A 16,010-nucleotide genomic window follows, 5' to 3' on the forward strand; every position below is an offset into this window, starting at 1 on the left:
ATATTATATAGTATGGTCAGTAAAAGACTAGCAAACACGAAAAAGGACTAGTTAGGACATAAAAGAACTAGTTAGAACGGAAAGGACTAGTAAGGACGGAAAAGGACTAGTAAGGACATAAAAGGACTAATAAGGACGGAAAAGGACAAGTAAGGACAATAAAGGACTAGTTAGGACGGTAAAGGACTAGTTAGGACACTAAAGGACTAGTAAGCACGGGAAAGGACTAGTAAGAACATTAAAGGACTAGTTAGGACGGAAAGGGCTAGTTAGGACACTAAAGGTCTAGTAAGGACAGAACAGGACTAGTAAGGACAGAAAAGGACTAGTAAGGACACAAAGGGACTGGTAAGGACGGAAACGGACAAGTAGGGATACTAAAGGACTAATAAGGACAGAAAAGGACTAGTAAGGACGGAAAAGGACTAGTAAGGACATAAAAGGACTGGTTAGGACATAAAAGGACAAGTTAGGATGATACAGGACTAGTAAGGACAGGAAAGGACTAGTAAGGACGGAAAAGGATTAGTAAGGATACTAAAGAACTAATAAGGATACAAAAGGACTACTAAGGACATAAAAGGACTAGTAAGGATATTAAAGGACTAGTAAGGACGGAAAAGGACTAGTAAGGACGGAAAAGGGCAAATAAGGAAAGAAAGGACTAGTAAGGACATAAAAGGACTAGTTAGGACGGAAAAGGACTAGTAAGGACAGAAAAGGACTAGTAAGGAGATAAAAAGACTGGTTAGGACGGAAAAGGACAAGTAAGGACGAAAAAGGACTGGTTACGACATAAAATGACTGGGAAGGACGGAAAAGGACGGAAAAGGACTAGAAAGGATACTAGAGGATTAATAAGGACCGAAAAGGACTAGTAAGGACATAAAAGGACTAGTAAGGACGAAAAAGGACTAGTAAGGACATAAAAGGACTAGTAAGGACGAAAAAGGACTAGTAAGGACATAAAAGGACTAGTAAAGGACGGAAAAGGACTAGTAAGGACCTAAAAGGACCGGTTAGGACAGAAAAGGACAAGTAAGGACGAAAAAGGACTGGTTAGGACATAAAAGGACAAGTTAGGATGACACAGGACTAGTAAGGACATTAAAGGACTATTTAGGACACTAAAGGACTAATAAGGACAGAAAAGGACTAGTAATCACGGAAAAGGACTAATAAGGACAGAAAAGGACTAGTAAGGACGGAAAAGGACTAGTAAGGACATAAAAGGACTGGTTAGGACAGAAAAGGACAAGTAAGGACGAAAAAGGACTTGTTAGGACATAAAAGGACAAGTAAGGACGATACGGGACTAGTAAGGACATTAAAGGACTGGTTAGGACACTAAAGGACTAGTAAGGACATAAAAGGACTAGTGAGGACGGAACAGGACTAATAAGGACGAAAAAGGACTAGTAAGGACACAAAAGGACAAGTAAGGACAGAAAAGGACTACTAAGGACATAAAAGGACTAGAAAGGACAGAAAAGGACTAGTAAGGACGTAAAAGGACTAGTAAGGACATAAAAGGACCAGTCAGGACACTAAAGGACTAGTAAGGACGGAAAAGGACTAGTTAGGACATAAAAGGACTAGTAAGGACGGAAAAGGACTAGTAAGGACACAAAGGGACTAGTAAGGACGGAAAAGGACTAGTAAGGACGGAAAAGGACTAGTAAGGATGTTAAAGGACCAGTAAGGACGTAAAAGGACTAGTAAGGACATTAAAGGACTAGTAAGGATATTAAAGGACAAGTAAGGACAGAAAAGGACTAGTAAGGACGGAAAAGGACTAGCAAGGACGGAAAAGGACTAGTAAGGACGGAAAAGGACAAGTTAGGATGATACAGAACTAGTAAGGTCATTAAAGGACTAGTAAGTACGGAAAAGGACTGGTTAGGATACTAAAAGACTTATAAGTACAGAAAAGAAGTTGTCTTGAGAAGTGCGTATTGCTTACAAAACGATGTGCACAATGTTCAATTAATTTATGTTGCACGACTATGTGGTGTGCTAACATGTAGTGCATGCCGATATCAGGTACTTGATTTGTCTGAGAACTTGTACTCCAGATTACAATCAATCGTGGGATTCCAGATTCCTTTAGCTGTATTCCGGATTCCACAATTTGGGATTCCTGATTTTACCAGCTAAATTTTCCGGATTCCTAATTCCACAAGCAAACATTTCCCAGATTCCGAAATCTGAATTCTCTTATATGGGGCGATTTGGCGATTTAAAATATGTGACGTCACGGGAAACGTCCATTTAATTTCTGTTAACGTTAATTTCCGCGCCGTTACATGTAATTTACTGTAACGTTAATTTCCGCGATCTTAATTTCCATTATTTTGACCCCAATCTCTCAATACCTTCTGGCATTCTTGACAACTGAGAAAGAGGAGTACTTCTTGTTAGGGAAGGGTTCCGCCAGTAACAGTTAAACTGTGCAGAACTTGAAGTGGCCAGATTTCTTCGCCCTCCAGGTTTATCATCTGATCACATCGTAATTTCTGTATCATGTCGCCGCTTTCCAGGCAAGAAAGCTTTCCTCTTCAGGTAAAACGCATTTGTGGGGATTCTAGCTTCGTTACACTTATGTCCTTTAGTGCTAAGCTTTCCTTGCCAGCCAGATTTTTCTCTCACCGTTTTGGATCCCACGGCAGAACTCTCAATTACTGTACTTTTGCAACCGTTTACGTATTGCGAAGCGATACGTCACGTGATTAGTGTCGAATCATGACAGGTCGAATCCGGGTGTATGCATACTGAGTAATTGATTACTCATTACATTAAACGGGGATGGCAAAGTTGCTCTGTTGAAGATGATGGATTGCAATTAAGCATGAAAGTATACCATCAGTATACCATCTGCATGCAGTCTAAGAGAAATCGTAGTACTTAAAAAAATGACGTCCTTTATAATAATACATTCAACTCTTTTTAAGACGGACACCTTGGGGACCTGCAGTAAGTGTCTGTCTTAGAGAGATGTCCCTCTTATAAAGAGTCAAATAAAGGAAGTAAAGAAAGGCAGAGACCAACTCTAAGTGTCCGTTTTACAGAGGTGTCCGTCTTATAGTGGTGTCCGTTAAGAGAGAGTAGACTGTACATTCCAAAAAAGTGGGCCTATAATGGAACCCTGGGGAACACCTTGCTTTACAAATTTTCAGTCAGATCAGTTACGATCAATCTTGACATATTGCACGACGTTGAAAAGCGAACGTTAATTTTTACACTAGAACTCTTTGGGTTGTATTATAAGTACTGAACTGGTCCAACGAGAAACCAATTTAGTTTTTGTCACTGATTTCAATGCCTACAGTTGCAGAGTTGCGAGGAACATAGACTTATTAAAGACCATTGTGAACTCACAAATAAAATTGGAATTTTAGGACGAGGAGCAATGAGAGTCGGATGTACCAACAAGTTACCGGTTTCGCGTTAGTTGCGCGGAGACCATTTTCCTCTTTGCGCGTTCGGTAAACAGAGGGTACGCACATGGCCTGTCTTATCATAATTTGCTAACTAACTAAAGGACTCAATTATGACTAACGGAACTAACCGGTTTACTGTACACAAATCTCAGAAATCACTGGCACACAAACTGACCCTTACACTGACTTATTTTTTTCAGATCCTGAACGGACCTCGATGAACGCTGTTTAGGCAGAATTTTCACGGTTTATGAAACATCAGGGGCCCATTTCTCTTAAGTACCGATAATAAACGGGCCCGGGAAACAGTTGTTATGAACATTTAAGATCGAGGTTTCATTAGTTTTCGCTTTTTCGTGTTCTTTACATTTTCATTTGAAAATGTTTTATTTGGTTTCGGGCCTGAAACGTTACCGGGAATTTTGAGAAAGGGGCCAAAGAAGAGAAGAGTTAGGGAATAGTTTTCTTCCGTGGGAAGTTTTCTTTTGATTCATCTAATAATGTTTTGGTTGTTAGTTTGATTGTTTTACACAGATAGTAACAGTAGAAACGCTCTGAAGTATAAAGTAAATGATACAACTATAAAAAGTTGTTAAAAGCTTATCTTCCTATTGTTGTTTGACAATAAATTTTACTTCGGGTTGAAACAGTCAATCTCTTTTTCTTTCCCAACTACGCGCGCAGAGGTCAGACTCAAGTAGATTAAGGCCTCGGTCTAAGTCAGTTATAGTTTTTATACACATATTGCAAAAAACCATTGTTAAAGATAACAACAATAATAATAACAAAATCAACAATCTCAAAAAACTGTAACGTATTGGAAGAAAAATTCCCAGCATGCACTGTGTAAAAATGAAAAGGTATTCAACAACAGAGCAGCATTAAAGAAAGTATTCCGGCTTTAATATCCATGTAATATCCATTGCAAAAAAATAAATAAATAACCAAACACTAAAGAAAAGAAAATGATATACAAAATATTTCATTCAGACATTCATGAGGCTAACTACAATACCTATAACAAAATTACTAAATATGGTTATTCTTCCATACACAATGTGTTTTGAATTCTTACGGAAGTGCAGCCAAATCCCTATTAAGCAGTCATCCTCCTCGGCGGTCACCTGCGAGAGTCGCTACTTCCCGAGGGTGACATCTTAGTAGAAGTTTGACTGTACATTGTAATTCAAAAATGGAACCAATCGAAAAACACACGCATCACAGGCAACTCTCGAATACGACGACCAGGACCACCAGAGGGGTAATGTGATCGACTAAAATAACTGAGTCGACATTGTTAGCATTCTGCTTGATTTTTTTAAAAACAAACCTGAATGTGAAGGTAATTTTTTGATTCTTTGTTACTGTATTATTACGCTTCGCGTTTGGGTACAAAAAACTTGCGCCATTCTCTCAATGAATCAAACATAAAACCTCAAAACTTATCGCGATTTCTCATATGAGTTTTGCCACGCTATTGCCTTGATAAATATACGTAATATAAATACTAAGCTTTCCTCTCCCCTGTCGGGTAGGGAGGTAATGAAACAAATGATTAAAAAAAAAATAAAAACTTTCGAGGGTGTTCCTTGGCTATAAGGAGATGTCACGATGGCGACGGCACTTTGCCGCCACTGCACAACCACAACGTGAAATTACCTAATTTGGTCTAATTTTACGTTTTCTGCAGGACGCAAACAAATGAAGATGAATTTTTTTCCCGCTCTGAAGTTAGATATGGTTCTTAGGAATTCAAATCCTGGAGAGTTTGTCTACAATTGTCAAAGTGAGAAGGCTAGGATAAACGCAATGAAGTTTGAATAAACGCGAATTCTATATTATTTTTAAGTGAAGCTTTCACTAACGTTGCCGTCGTGGTATCTTAACCTCCATCAGTACCAGGGACTTTCAGGGTCTGTTTACATCACTCAGGGGGGGCCTCAGATAGGTGAGGTAATATGTGGCGGCTCACCCCACCTACAAGTATCATGTAAACGTGATCAAATTAAAATGAGAGATTATATGGACAGGCGGGTTACCTCACCTACCTGAGGTCCCCAGCTCCACGTAAACAGATCCTAAGATCCAACGACGCGATGGCAACGAGAACGTCCAAAAACAATAAACAACCGGTTAAATAAGCAAAACAAAAACTTTGCACGTGTATCACCCTTTTTGAACATTTCTTTACCGCGACGACGTGACAATGCCTAAATGTGCGTTTTATGGAGAACGTAAAAAAGCAACGGCGAAATTTTATTTCTCTTTCTGGTCCCGCTTGTTCAAACGTTGGAAAGCGCTATCCACCGGATAAATCACTATTCAGCAGATAAGTATCGGGGAAACTAATTGCACTATCCACTGGATAGAGATTTATCCGGTGGATAGCGCTATTCAGCCTTTAAACAACCGAGGCCTGAACATGGATTAGGTCCCTTGGAATTCAAATTGAAGAGGGTTCGCCAACATTTGACAAAGTAGGTGGGTAGGAATAATCGCGATAAAGACTGAAAGAACACAAGTTCACTTTTTAAGCGACGTTCTCATTGCCGTCGCGTCGTTGAATCTTAAAGTCCCTATACCACTGAGGATTTGTTGGATGGAGAAGAAATAATTTCAGTAAACATAGCATCACCCCAACCCCCCCTCCCCCACCCCCCCATAAAAAGAATCTACCCTGTTTCGAAACAGTGCCTAACCCTACTCAGGAAAGGTAGTGCTTAACCCTAATCTGTAAAAGGCAGTGCTTAACCCTAATCCGAAACGATAAGGAATACTACGTTGTGTAAACTTTATAAGGTGTCCAAGGGCTTTTCACGGATGTTAAAAAGTGCTGACCTATTGAACGCCAGCGCCCCGCATCACTCGGCCACGCTGCGTCTTTACTCTGAGTATTCTGCTCTAACTAAAAAGTGTCAGTTCCAAAAGTTATTTTATATATCCTACAAGTTAACGAATCTTTAAATTTAATTCTACTCTAATATCCTGCCAAATAATCCTTTTTTAGTGAGTTTGTAGTTGTTGGTTTTTTGTATCACTAAGCTTATTTGTCATTAGCTCCATTTTCGCCATTTTCGGCTCCACACAGGTGAACCACACTTCATTGTCACAAACGTTTCATCTGATTATTTCTCTAAATATCGTTACTGTTAGCTCGGATCGGCCACAGTAAAAACTGTTCTGATCACTACTTTATCTGTTAATACAGTAAATTTGTCCACCCAAAAAAGGTTTCGGTTACCTATGTTCAGGAAGGCGTCCTACAAACACTTGTCTTTCCCATCCCTGATGAACCATATTCCCACACTCAGGAGAACTTCCAAGATTTTTCCTTCATGGCAAGTTCCTGCCTTGCATCGTCTGCCAGAAAGCTGAAAAAAGTAAGATATTTCAAAGACTGATAAAGATGAATCAATGTATGTAATGTCTCGAAAGTGTGATGATAAGTCACCGACTGCTGACGTACGGAAAAGACTTGGCGGCTAGACCGTCGACTAAGTTTGGTTTATACGAACTGAGGTACAAAATTAATTTATCAGAAACGTCAAATTTTCAATCTTTTTACGGTGGGTAAGAGTACACCTGCATTCCCGTATTCAGCTGGGGGCTTGGGTTAACAAAAGACAGCGGATTAGCATGAAATTTCCCGTTCAGAAACTATAAAAGAAATAGGTACAAGCTTTCGGCGAGGCGATTTCTGGGATCTGATCGTCTGGGTGGACAAGCGTTATTTATGGATCGCCTTGAATACCATCGGCCAATCATAACTAACGCCAACCAATTGCAAACGAACCCAGAAAACACTGCACCTAAAGCTTGTCCTCATTCTCCCTAGAGTTTCTAAGTGGGCATGCGCAATTTCTCCACGCAAACAAGCCTCAACTTCGTTTTGATTTTCTTGTGTGTACTCACTGGAGTAGTGTGGGGAAGGACCTGACACGTCTCAAGTCGTCTCTTATCATACACGAAAACAAGTAACAAGAAAGGGGAGGAAGAGAATACATGCTGCTACCCCCACCTGTACCAGGAATAAGCCAATGGTACGGTTCCGAGATGCCATAAAGAATGTGCGTCAAACGTCCATAGAATGGGTGGAAAATCACCTAGCTACAATTAAAAAAAGTTGATTCAGCTCTTGTTAAAACGTTAAGTTACACCGCTATAACGAATATATCGCGACACTACTCGTTTATACAAGCATTTTTCTACTGATTACTGCAACCAATTTTGGCACCACTGCGGAAAAAAATACGCTAGTAAATTCGAACAAAATCAACGAAAGGACGATGAGGTCTACAACCAAAGATTTCTTGCAAAGAATAAGACGACCCTTAATGAATACTTGAAAAATTCAAGGAAAAAGCATCGGCTGAAAATTCATCAGAAACCTTATTACTTTTTATCCGCGCGATGGTTACCGCCTTTGCGGATTAATAAAGTAAAAGTACTCAACGTTTATCTAAGTATCATCTTAGAGAAGATTTAATCCTATCTTTACCTTTAATTGACCCTGTTAAATACGGTCTCAAACAACGGAGACACTTGCCGATAAGAAATGGAATGAACTGTCTATAAAACGATTTTTTTTTTTTAAAGTTCAAAATAAAATGTAAATTAGATGGCTAAACTTTCGACTAACTAGAGATTAGTAGTTAACTAGAGATAAGTAGTTGTATTTAACTCGCACATTTTACTTTTTATAGAACGTTTCAAACTCTTGTTGTTTATACTTGTTACTTTGAACATATCCGATACTCAGTGACTAAGTAGAGCACCTATGAACTGGCTCGCTAGCCGGCAAGTGTACATTCCACATGAAATAAAGTACGCTATTCTTATGATTTTCCAAGAAGATCAAAAACTGCACCAACCTCAAGCGCTAAAAGACAAAATGTAATGAGCGTCATTGCAGCACATTTCCACACATATGGCTGCTGCTTGTAATTCTGCAAGTTGCGATGATAAGGAATGTAAACCTAACGTAGTACTTTGAAACACATGCAGCTCTTTGAAAGCGAGTCTGTTGTTTATACTATATATTCCATATTCCGCCACTACTACGTGTTCGTCCGGGCCAATAAATGTCTATCGGTCTAAGAGGGCTAAGGCTGGAGCTTCTGCTTCGGTAATTTAAGCCGACTCCTACGAACAAACCCACAACTTTCTGGGAAGAAGACTTTTGAGGTCACGTGTCAGACAGTAGTGCTTGCGAATTTGGCGCAGAAAAGCAGAAACACTTCTTGTAAAGCAAAGATATTCAAGTAAAATGAGAGTTTCTTGGAAGATTCAGCGCATTAAACATTTGATCGTGGCGACCCTTTTTGTTAACGCAGACGTCTCTCCCGCGAAACTCCTGGCAAAGACGGGAAGCGATGAGAGACAGATGTTTTCGCAAGCTAGTCTGAAGGGTTTACATATCCTTTGTTCTTATCACCACTATTGTGAGTTAAATTGACGGATATAAAAAACAATAGTGATCGAAATACAGTCGAACCTTTCCTTAAGGTCTCCACTCTTTTTTTAGTTCTTATCGCACCCTGCTAGAAGAGCCTTTCAATTTCTTGCTCAGTTTTGGCGTCCTCGAGAGAGACTCTGCATGAATCGACTAAGATCTTAGTTGAGCATACGTTTCATGTTGCCGGGATATAGTTTCGAACCCAGGCATAACAGCCGTGCGCTTGGTACAGTGGGCTCAGTTACATTGTATGACCATCGGTTCGTCAATGAACGGATACTCGCACTAGGAAAAACCTAGCCTGCGTAGTAAGCCTTTCCGTGAACCTATTTCGAGAGCAAAAAAACTGGGCAGGGAGGGGGGGGAGAGAAAGAAGGTTCCCTTCTGTCCCCTCCCCCTCCCCCTTTCTCCATTTTTTTTTTTTTTTTTTTTTGCTCTCGTTCCAGCGTTCGCGCATTTACTCGAGCGGAAACGTTTGCTACTCAGGCTAGGAAAAACCAGTTTGACAATAGAGAACAAGAGAGTGTGGGCTTCGGCGACTTGTAGCAAGTCTACGGCGACTTCAAAGGCTTGATACGATTCAGGTAGAGCCTTCTTTTCTCATCCTTAGTCAAGAAGGCAAAAACAGTCTCTGCCCACGAGACGCCGGTTCTCATCGCTACAGAGAAACCAGATTTCACACGGTTCAAAACTCTATGAAAAAGGCATCTCTGTAAAGCGGACCCAGCTCGTGTGTCCTTTGGTTTCCCAGTCAGTAGGAGGTTTGACTGTACAGAGTAAATGGAGAACAGCTCCTCTTGAGTTGCGATCAAAAGTTTAGCTTTTAACGTGAAAAATTGGGAAAAAAATTGTTTTCTCCTTATTGCCAACCCGCTGTATTAATTAAAAATAAGAAGAACCTCCACCTACCGTGAAACACCAACTTAACCAGCTGCACAAATTAATAATGCCTACAGGAAAAAAAATCGGATATAAGTTATTCATGTTCAAAGGTTTACTTATCTTCAGGTGTACTCGCTGGTATTAAAGAACAGATGCAGATGTTTATAAATTCGCCGCGCGCGCAGGGCATAATCATGATAACTAGACAATCAAGTTTAATCTTTCATTACGACATTTTAAGCGGACTTGCCCACAAATCGACTACCGATTACTTAACCAAAACGAACTTTGAAAAAGTCTACGTTCCTTGTTGATGCAACGGATCAGAGGCAAATTAGTTACAGAGTACATTCAAATTAGCCTGTGAACAGGCCCTCCGTTTTGGGAGAAGGGGCCTAAAAATCGCGAGCAGACGGAGGGAGTTTCGTTCAGTCTACCTCCAGGCTACCTTGTGCCAGAACTGTTACCTAGTTAAGACCCCCATGGGGCTATGGCCCAAGTCGGCGACCAGCAAATCACAACATTTCAGGTGGTGGCTTCCGGATGGCTCAACAGTAGTTTCTCTTAAAAAAAGCGGCCTAGGTCCTGATACGTCAATTGCTTCAGTTTAAGGCGAATCCATAGCAGCGCTACAGTCATGATATTATATCAATTGCCTTCGAAATACAATAGCTAACAACTTGATTCAGCAAATCTCACCTATTGTCACATTAAATTTCATGTTGTATCCATAGTCAAATCGAATAACGCTGAGATAGAATACATGACCACAGTAAACACATAATAGGAATAGTCCAACACAAAAACAGCTGCAAGGAATAACAACAACAAACATTGAACATGATCCGAAGTTGAGTTTTTAGACCTTTTGAAATTACAAAAAAAAACTTTTAACTATAATAACTGAGCGAGTTGTCGTGCGCTGATTGGTTGACAGTTATGATCGATGATAGTCAGACCAGCCCCTCCCCCCTCCCCCTTCCGAGTCAGACCACAGAAACGAAGTGATGGTGGCGCGATTTGTCTTTCTCTTACTTGCGCGTGCGATTTTCCAAGAAACTTCAACAGAAATGGACGCTAAAAACTATCCACGTTTCCATGGTCTTTACTCTTATCGACTATAGAAACGACGTCAAAATGTTCAATGAAAACTTTGCAGTGAAACCACTAGCTTGCCATTAGTGGTTCCACTTGAGTTTTGAAGATTTTAATGTCATTTCCATGGTCGATAAAAGTACAGACCCTAGACTTCTTCCCGAAACGATAAATCCTAGATAGAACCCTACTTTTCGATTTGTTTATAAGATTCTAAGACGACTTCGACTACGAGGACAAGATTTCCGACATTTTCTAAATACTAAGTACGGTGCACGTGCAACCCGCGTCATTTTGGCGGGAAAACATGATGGCCGTCGTCATTCCACTACCAGTTTTAGCAAAAATGTCGTCAGCTAGTGACGGAAAGAAGTTATCAAATCTTAAAAGTTTTATCATTTTGCGATCGGGAGAGGGCTTAACCTCCTTTAATAAATTAAAATAACCGTGTTAACTTTTCTGGTGAAAAAATGCAAAATGAAGCTTTCCAGGGTGTCTAGTTTTGAAAATACGCGAGAAAAAACTATTAGTCAAATCTAGTTCTCGCATTTGGAAACTGTATAGTTGAATTTGCGCGATATAAATAAATGTTCAGTATTATTAAATAAATGTTATTATTAGTCGTCTTCGTCCTCGAATTTAAGGGTCTCTAATAAGACCAATAAGAAACGTGTTAAAAGAGCAGTCTCCAAACCAAACTTAAATAAAGCACTAGCATGAGATTAAGTATTCGAGATGTTGACTGCATGTTTACTGGTAATGTAAATATAATCAATAACAATGAGCCAACAATTATGTTGTCATTAACACCTACCGGACTTTATTCTTGAGTCCAATAAACCTTTAAAGCAAAAATAAAACAAAAACACCGTTTTCGATATTATAATTTACTAGTCACAAGTCTAAGTACTGGGTTCTTTACCGGAGACAATCAATGCAGATTATAATAAATTCTTTATAAATTAGTAATGTGGCTACACCATACAGGGAATTTCTCCCTGTGATGAAAATACGTTTTTTAAAAAGTTTAACACAAAGGCTAAACAACTATCCATCCATAATAGAGTACAAAATGAAATGAGGATAGTATATATTTGAATTGTAACAACTTACGATTTTGTCCAGAGATGTAAAAGTTTAAGTCACAAATCAGTAAATCTCGCCATTACGGGAGGGACTTAGAGAGAATTGTTCATAATGACTGATGAAGAGTGCCAAATATCGCCTCACGTGAAGGAATGTATAGACACTGACAGTCTTGGATTCTGGATTCCACGCTGTGGATTCCGGATTACGGATTCCACGAGCAAAAATTTCCCGGATTTCCTTACCTGGAGAACCAAATGGTATACACTGTACAGCTGTTTGAGTCAAGTACCTACCTCATTAAACAAGCAAAGAATGAGTACATCACCAGGGATGTGGCACAGAAGTAATCCATTTTCTTTAAAAAATAATAAAATAAATACCGGTACAGTTAAAGTTCCTTACAACAGACACACTTTAGGAAGAAACAAAGTGGCTGTCGGGGAGATTTTAAAACAACAAAGAAAGTATCTGCTGGGGTGCACCGTTGTGTATAGGTAGCCATGAGTACCAAGCAGGGTTCAAATGTAATAATACAATGTAATTAGAACACAGTTTTCATATTTTTGTTTCCACCAAAAGGAATATGTTTGGTTTTAAACTGCATACACACAAGTATATACATATGACCCCCCCCCCCCTCCCCCGTTCCCCCAACATAATCAATCATGATCATCTATCCAAGTAACCTCAATGTTTTTGTTGGCTGACCACTGTGGAACTACAGTTGAAATAAATGCACTGACTATTAAGACAGTGGGTTGTGCAGAAACGATACAACAACCGACTACTTTATTTGCCAACTTGAAAAATGTTTACAGAGAGAACAGAATAAATTTAAATAGATCAGGCAAAAAACTACTCATCAGAATAAAGGGTAAAACAGACCAGTCTGTTTACTATTGAAAGGTGGTATCATATATTGTAAATCATAAGGATAAAAAAAAAAAAAAACAATATATTTTTTTTACTCGTGAATAATTAAGGTAAATAGGTAATACTACAATATTATTTACCTCAGTCCAGTTTAAATCACGAGTATGAAAAACTGCTGACCAGAACCAAGCATTTAAACTAACCTGAAATTAGAGTAAATATGGTTTACTGTGAAACTTTGGAAACTGTAGACACAACGAAAAAATTTCTGGATAGTTTTCTGAGTTTGACAGTAAAGGTATGATTATGTTACCACTTGAATCAAAAATAAAAATCAGCCATCAAGTTACCGGTAATTAAATTCTTACAAAAGCATACTCCAGTATTGTTTTTAAAATAGGCATGGAGCCATTTAACTGCCACGAGTCGAGTGGTAAATTAAAATGTTTAAATTTGCTGAAATTTGAGCTTTACCACTAGGTTCATTTTCCAGACTAAAAACATGCTGTAGTCTCTGTTTGGAACGGTAGATCTGAGCATCCTCCAGCCAAAAATGTGCCCAACTCCATTGAAAATTGAAAATAAAACTGAGGCAGGTTCTTGTATGCCAAGAAATCTCACAAATGGCCACTACAAATCAATCAAGAAGATGAATACATTTCAATACATTACAACATAAAACCTTGTTAAAATGTTATTATGGGGAAGCAAGGGTTGCACAGTGGTGACAGCACTTGCCTAGCACCCACCAATGTGCCCCAGGTTTAAATCCCGGCTTCAACACCAAATGTGGGTAGAGTTTTTTGTTGGTTCACTGACCCTTGCTCGACCAAGAAGTTTTTCTCCACTCCAAACTACTCCAGTTATCTTTCTCCTCAACAACCAACATCCCAATAAGGAATGGTAGACAAAAAGCCACTATTTGGATGTGCTACTGCTAATTTCATATTATTATTATTTTATTTATATTTTTATTATTCATTATTTCATTATTTATTTTATAAATGTTAATAGTAGTACATGGTTCTAAGTAAAATCAAAAATATATTTAACATGGAGGATAATTTGCTATTGCTAATGACTGTTTTATCAATACAGGTGTACATGTAGTAGAACAGTAACCACTCATTGATAAAAGTAATTGTTCCAGGTTTTCAGAGCATTATTTTTTTACTGATTGCATGAAATTTGAGCAATATAAATTGCATCACTAGTCTTTAAATGCAAATTTCAGAATGATTAAAAATCAGAAATTACCTTGCCATAAAACTGTTTGATTGGATAATTGGATTTTACATCTGTTGCTGTTACATTATGCATGCACTGGTACTTGCATTCATCAAGACAATTCCACCAAAATATCGTCAGATACAGCGGCAGCTTGCCAGGATATTCATTAAGGTGGCATCCACGTCGTTTGCAGCTCTTTACACAGTTACGAAAAGGGAAACTCCTGTCTCCTTTTGAGCACTTAACAGGAACGTGGAACAAGACCATTAAGACAGCAATACTTTGAAGGTACATTGTACACCAGTCCTGTAAAAGTGATTTTAAGATTGGAAAACTAGAAGAAATCTAGCAGAAGAATATGGTGCAATTCCTTCACCCCCAAACCCATGAAGCCAGTCTTGAAGTGCAAGGGATTCAGAGAGGTGAGATCAGACCTCTGCACATGAAGGTGCACACTACTACTACTGCTGCTTAGGTCTATCAGGGGCGGATCTAGGGGGAGGGTGTAGAGGGGTGTGCACCCCCCCCCCCTGAGATGACCTGCAGTTTTCTAATACAACTGGTATTTTGCAAAAAAAAAAACTATGTGGTTTATTTGTGTTGAAGTAGAGCAAGAGACGAGTGCACCCCCTCCTAAAAAAAATCCTGGATCCGCCCCTGTGTATGATGATCCATGTCACCTTGCCCACCCATGATAATGTTGGTAACTGCAGACAGATCAACCATGGCAACCAGGTTTATGTCTTTAGATGGAGGGTGACTTGACTAGTCTTCTTCACAGCCGTTTTTAAGCTCATCACACAACGCTGCTACATGACGAGCCTAAAAACCCCTGCGAAGGAGACTATGACTTGACTGGATCCTTGCCCTTTGGGTAAGTGAGCTTTAAAATTACTTACCCAGTGAGAAAGCTTATTCATCCTGACTATTGGACGCAACTTTTTTTGAGCCTTGCCCTACTGATGAGATTTTCTGAGTGGGTCAACACTTAAGGAGAGAGGTTTTTCTGAAGAGGATTGTTATGAAAAATACCAATTTCTGAGGGCTGAAAAGACTACGAATAAATTTCTGAAGGAATAAGGGGAGTGTTACATCATTCATAATTACAGGGATGGTGTCAATACTGATTCTTCTGATGAAGAGTGAGTGCTCTAAGTGTACTTTTTTTTCTGATTGGGACAAATAGCAATGCCATATTTTCTGAGGGGTAGGGAACAGAAATGATACTTTTGTTCAGGGCTTCTAAGAATAAAAGTTAGTTTCTGAAGGGGGTTACCCCAGGGAAAATTTTCTGAAGAGGGTACTGCCAAAACAACTCATCAATATAGGGGGGATATTAGAAGGCCCCCAACCCACTGGCATAGGTCGATCGTGACAACAATAATCTATGGGCAACAAATAAAAGAATTATACTACCTCATTTATTATTTATTGTTATCAAGCTTAATTAAGCTTATTGTTTCAACATTCAAAGTTTCCACAACCAAAATTCGGGCGGCGACTCCTACATACAAAGAGAGCAAACTATGGAAGTGGGCGTTTGAACAGTCTTGTTAATAGAAATACATGGTTACCAACCTTATTACTGGGATGCAATCTTTCCTCAAAAACCTGAGCTTACGAACTTTTTCCTTCTTGTCACGCCATTCTCCTGATCCGAACCCAGCTGAAACCGGAAAGTTCACACACAATGTATTTTCACGTAGTTATCAGGATCTCGCCGATCTGAAGACTAGAGGGTTCAGCTATAACAAATATGCATGACTGGCTAAATAAAGCGTCATTCACGGAAAAAAAATGAGTGAGGCTAAACCCAACGTCCCTCACAACAGTCACTGTCACTGAACTCTTGAACTCTTCATCCCGCAAGAGAGACCTGGGGACGATATCCACACTGCCACCAGTCTCTCCTCATGTAAACAACGCCTGACGTTTTTCTTCCAGTT

General features: G+C 39.3%; 1 protein-coding gene across 1 annotated transcript; it reads right to left on the bottom strand.

The window, feature by feature from the left end:
• Positions 1–7,383: 7,383 nt before the first annotated feature.
• LOC140931036 (post-GPI attachment to proteins factor 3-like) lies at positions 7,384–15,859 on the bottom strand. The gene is made up of 10 exons (XM_073380777.1): positions 15,643–15,859; positions 14,092–14,370; positions 13,309–13,464; positions 12,975–13,037; positions 12,255–12,316; positions 11,687–11,713; positions 10,477–10,586; positions 9,805–9,845; positions 8,312–8,386; positions 7,384–7,547 (listed from the first exon to the last, which is right to left on the bottom strand). The coding sequence occupies exons 2-10, from the start codon at positions 14,356–14,358 to the stop codon at positions 7,449–7,451; spliced, it is 900 nt and encodes a 299-aa protein (XP_073236878.1). The 5' UTR covers positions 14,359–14,370; positions 15,643–15,859; the 3' UTR covers positions 7,384–7,448.
• Between the last annotated feature and the right edge of the window lie 151 nt (positions 15,860–16,010).

This window comes from Porites lutea, chromosome 3 (assembly GCF_958299795.1).
Source record: "Porites lutea chromosome 3, jaPorLute2.1, whole genome shotgun sequence".
Classification (NCBI taxonomy): domain Eukaryota; kingdom Metazoa; phylum Cnidaria; class Anthozoa; order Scleractinia; family Poritidae; genus Porites; species Porites lutea.

Coding starts and splice junctions, on each gene's coding strand:
- LOC140931036 (XM_073380777.1), bottom strand. CDS start 14,358: ATGTACCTTCAAAGTATTGCTGTCTTAATGGTCTTGTTCCACGTTCCT. Junction 10,587..11,686: donor GGACTCAAGAATAAAGTCCG/GTAGGTGTTAAT, acceptor TATTCCTTGCAG/CTGTTTTTGTGTTGGACTAT. Junction 8,387..9,804: donor GGTTAAGTTGGTGTTTCACG/GTAGGTGGAGGT, acceptor CGCAACTTGCAG/AATTACAAGCAGCAGCCATA.